Source organism: Vombatus ursinus, unplaced genomic scaffold (assembly GCF_900497805.2).
Source record: "Vombatus ursinus unplaced genomic scaffold, bare-nosed wombat genome assembly UNPS02015030.1, whole genome shotgun sequence".
Lineage (NCBI taxonomy): Eukaryota > Metazoa > Chordata > Mammalia > Diprotodontia > Vombatidae > Vombatus > Vombatus ursinus.
The window spans coordinates 326,150-330,975 of NW_020954808.1; the positions used below are offsets into that span (position 1 = coordinate 326,150).

At 51.0% G+C, this 4,826-nt stretch overlaps 1 protein-coding gene across 1 annotated transcript; it reads right to left on the minus strand.

Moving 5' to 3' along the window:
* Positions 1 to 933: 933 nt before the first annotated feature.
* Positions 934 to 4,036, minus strand: LOC114031038. The gene has a single exon (XM_027846040.1). It carries the CDS (start codon positions 2,871 to 2,873, stop codon positions 2,058 to 2,060), a length of 816 nt encoding a protein of 271 aa, XP_027701841.1. The 5' UTR covers positions 2,874 to 4,036; the 3' UTR covers positions 934 to 2,057.
* Positions 4,037 to 4,826: the final 790 nt, after the last annotated feature.

Below are 4,826 nucleotides of genomic sequence, written 5' to 3' on the forward strand. Positions count from 1 at the left end.
AGAAGAATTGTATAGTATACCCAACAAAGGCTCCTTTAGGCTGTGCTTGAAGCCTTCCCGAGAAAGGAAAACTCATGGCTTCTTGGGGCAAACCAATCCACTTGGAGGCAGCTGTCATCGTTAGGAAGCTGTCCTTCCATCAAGCCTTAGTTTGCCCCTTTGCACTGTTCACCCTGAATGCTCCTGGTTTTCTCTGCCCCACCCTGGGGTGGACCGAATGAATTAGTCAAATCTCTCAGTTACCACATCCCCCCAAATCTTCTTTTGTGGGGCTTAAACGTGGTGAGTTCCTACAACCTATATATACATCTATGCCCTGGAGAGGGGCAGAAAACCAGGAATAATGGCTGGACTTGTCAGGGAAGCAGATTGTGGTTTGATGGCCATAAGTACCTCCCAATGTTCACATTTAACCGTAGCTAGACAAGCAGCCTCTCCCTGAAGTCCTCAAGCAAGAGCTTAGTGACCATCTGATATGTTGTAGTGGGAATTCTTTACCTGGGACACATGACCCTACAGCAGGGATGGGGAACCTCCCCTAGATGGTTACTATAGCAGCCTTTCAACTCTGAGATTCGGGGAGCCAGGGAAGGTCCCTGAGGGATGGGGTCCAAGCTGAGTTGTAGAGAAAGAAGTCTGGGGCTTGGGAGCCTGTGCTGACTATGGAAAAATGGAGACCCAAGATGAAGAGACTGGGATTTGGGTGAAGATGGGGGCAAAAGTCACTGAGGAGGAAGAACAGATTGGGGTGACTTGGGGTGACCCTGGTTCTAGTGGAAGATCAGCCCCTCCAGAAAAACACAGTGAAAAGAAAGTTCAAGAATTCTGGTCCTTTATTCTAGCTCTGAACAAAAGCTAACATGAAATATGCTAATTTTAGCTTCCTCCCCCCAACCCCTAAAAAACAAGATCAAAGAACTTCCAATCCTCTGCAGCCCCCCTCATTCCCACCCCAGTTACATTGATCAGACCTTCTTCCTTGTAGGCTTCAGAAAACTAGTTCACACTCCCCTCCAGCCATGAGGCTACTTGGGCAATGAGAGGGGCTTTTGGGGGTGGGGGGGATAGAACTGCCCACTGAGTGGTCTGGGGCCCAGATACGGGGTATAGACAGGTAGGGCTGCAGGACCCAACAACTGTAATCAGAAACAAGCGCATGAGAACAGTATAAGAAAGTTTGTCTCTTCCCCCCAGCCCCAGCCCAAGATATTCTTCTGGAGCTGGATCAATGTGAGCTGGGGAAGGATTCAGGGAGCCCCCCCCCCCCAGCATCATGTCCAGGAGCTGGTCACCCCCTCAAAGGGACTCAAAGGTGTTATGTGAGGACCCCAGCATGACAGGCAGCATCTGGTAATCTTCAAGGGGATGTGCTGAATCCTGGGGTGCTGATGTCTGCAGAGGGGCTCCAACTTCAAGGCTGAGACAATAGTCAAAGGAAATGTCCGAGGCAGAGTTGTGTAGGGAGGCAGAGACAGAAGCTGGTACAGCGTTGGTCTCATGAATGCGCCACACTTGGAGGTCTTTGGCTTCTCGGGAACTCCCCAATGTCCAGGGAAGTTGTAGGTTGGCAGGTGTACGGAGAAAGGGTTGGGGAAATTCAGGGGTGAGGGTTTCCCAGGGCTGAGACAAGGTGGGAGTGGAGGATTCCAGAAGCTGAGAAATCCTGGGGGTGGGATTAGCTGGGTGTGATGGGGGCGGGGCTGGGCCAGGGTTATCCAGGAATGGGGGAGTCCCAGGACTGAAGATTCACTGGGATGGATTGAACTGGGAAAGGGGGTGGGGTTTCAGGGACTCAGAACTCCCTAAGCTAGAATGAGTCTAGGGAAGGTCTTGGAGAGAGAAGAGGGGACCAGCCCCTGGGGAATTGGGGATGGCCAGGGGCTGAGAAATCCCTGGGATACGGTCAACTTGGAATGGGGAGGTCTCAGGGGCTGAGGATTCCCTGAGCTTGGGAGAAGCAGGAGTGGGGTAAGCCCCAGGGAGAGAGAAATCCCTGGGATGGGGCAAGGCCCAGGGAAGGCCTGGAGGGCTCCAGGAGAGGAGGCCCAGATTCTTCCTCACCGCTTGACCTTTCTCCCGGCTGAGTTTCGTCCACTCCGTCGGTACAGGGACTGCTGGCCACCATTGAGGGGGCAGTACTTGAGGGTGTGGGCCAGGCCCCCTGTGGCTCCACACAGTGGGCAGACGTAATGGCGAAGGATGGGACAGACGACCACACCCTCCGGAGTCTTCAGCAGGTGTGAGGTGTACACATGTCGGGACTCCCCATTGTGTTTGCAGAAGTTGCAGAGGGGTGTAGGGGCCCCTGGCCTCCCAGCTGCCGCCTGCCTCACCTGCCCGGCCTCGGTCTCCACCTCGGCCTCCTGGTTAGACTTCTCCCCATCCCCAGAACCCCCTTGGCCCGAGATCACCTCCCATAAGATCTTGTTCAGATTCAAATAGTCTTTCCACATATCGAAAGGGGCCGCCAGCTTCATGGGCGCCTGATGTGGTATGCAGGCTGCTGAGGGGGTGGAGGGGCGGGGGCGGAAGGGTCGTTGCTGTCTGGAGTAGTGTGGAGCTCGCAGCAGGGTAGGGGGGATGCCTTTCATAGGGTGGCTGGAGACCTCTGAAGGCAAAGGTGGAGCTTCCAATTTAAAGGGCCCACTCTCTTCCTCTGCCCCCACCCCTACCCCCCACTGGGACCCAGCAGGGAGGAAAACCCGGTGAGATGGAGAGAGCCTGAGTTTCAGTTCCTGGTCCACAACCAGTTTGCTGTGTGACCTTGGCCAAATCACTTGCCCTCTCTGGGCTTGGGATGCCTTTCCTGTGACATCAGAGGGTTGCACTAAACTCACAGTCTTTTGGAATGCCAGTATGATAAGGGTCCTCATAACACAGAATACTGGAGCTGGAGGGGGATGAGTCCCAGAGTGGGGGAAAGGGCTTGTCCAGGGTCACAGAGGGAGTGGCCAGTGCTCTTACTGTGTGGGACAAGCTCACTGAACCATGGAAAGGTGAAACCAGTGGAGATCTCTCTTATTTTACAAGAAGGAAAAACAGTCCCAGAGAGGGACAAGGTCTGTCCTGAAGCCACACAGCAATGATTCTGCTAATTCTGTCGTATGAGGGATTCTACTGTTGTTCTGTGCCCTGAGTTGACTGATTCTACAATTCTTTTGTCTATGATTCAGGGATTTCCTTTCATTATAGGTGGGTGGGAAGTTATGGCGAGAATTAGAAAAACTGTATGTAGGTGGGGGGTGGGGTTCACTGTCTTCCCCTCCCCCCTCTTTTCCTACTAGAGAAGAATTGAGGCAGAATCAGCCTGGGGACTCCCCCTCCTCATCCCCTTTGCTCCCCACATAAACACACCTTTGAAGAAGAAAACAAGGACATGAAACTGATGGGAAATTTACCAGTTTTGTTTACTTGAACCTGACTCCCTCCTAAGCTTAACCCTAACTGTAAGCCAATCAAAAGCAGTAATAGCAGGGCTGGGGGGGTGCCTCCCTTTTGAGTCCTTCCCACCTATGTCAGTTTCAGTCTTCTTTGGTGTCAGGCATGAAAGAGGCTGCCCCCCAACCCCCTAGCTCCAGGTCCTTCCTTTTCCCTCAGCTGGACAGCCCTAGGTCAGTTAATCTCTGCTTGGGCAAGCTGGTGAACCCAGAAGATGGGATTGCTATTGGCACAGTGTGCTCAAAGACAGAAATACTGGACTTCGGTCTATCTTGGGGTTCAGTCTCGGGCTCCAGGTGCCCTGGTTCTGAATCTTCAGGCCCCAGTACAGGCAATCCTGAGCTGTACTCAATCATCCAACTCTGAGTTTTACCTGGAGGAAAAGTCCATCAGCTAGTCCACAAGCATTTGTGAATGAGTTTAGGACCGAGGGTAAAAAGAAAAGGAAAAACAGCCCCCATCTTCCAAGATGGCTGATGTGAAGCCCCAAGAGCAAACAGGGAGGAAAGAAAGAGATCAAGCCAGAGAAAAAAGCCTGGAGAGGAAACTGAAGTCAGAACAGAAAGAGAGGAGATAGGCATGGAAATGGAGAGAGAGAGATCAAGTCAACATAGAGGAAGAAACAGGAAAACCTAACTTAGGTTTAGGTTTATTTTACAAAGGGACCAAAATACAGAAGGTGAAAAATTCAGAGAAAAATGTCTTGGAGTAAGAAAAAAAAAAAGACATGGAGACAAGAAAGGGCTGGAAGGTGATAGATATACAGAGATGAAAAGACCAAAGCAAGACAAATCGCTTCTTTAGGCATGTTTGTAAAGCGAGGAATTTGGTTGGGATGGTCTATAAGGTTTTTCTAGCTCTAAATATGTGGTCTTAGGGAGAGAAAAGAGACACAGCAGTCTGAAAGATGTTCATCCTTCATTTTTGAAGAAGACCAATGACATCCCGGGAGTGATGTCTTGACTCCTTCATGAATTGGATTTAAGTGCTGCACAAAGTCTCACCCTCACTGTCTCTTCCTGAGTCATCTAAGTCCAGTGGCAGGACAAAAGTCAGGACTGGTAATCATTCCAGATTCAGTGGATAACCTTGGTGACTCTGATGCCTGACAAAGCTCTAAGCACCTGCTTCAGCTGCCTCTTGGCTGCAGTAACAAATTGTTCTAATCCACCCATAATGCCAGAGGAAGTCTTCAAGTGCTTGGGGTAGACATCTCCCTAACTCACCAAAGGGTTTGAGATCCCTTGGTTACCCTCAATCTGCTCTAGCCAGTCTATTAAGATGGTCTTATGGGTGTGGTCACTTCAGATACTTTTTAGAGCCGAAAGTGAGAGTTGGGTGACAGGTAGACACCAAAGGTGGATATCTGAGGAGCCCTAAAAAGGGCT

Bases quoted from the DNA above. Each gene is read 5' to 3' on its own strand.
- LOC114031038 (XM_027846040.1), bottom strand. From the start codon at position 2,873: ATGAGGACCCTTATCATACTGGCATTCCAAAAGACTGTGAGTTTAGTG.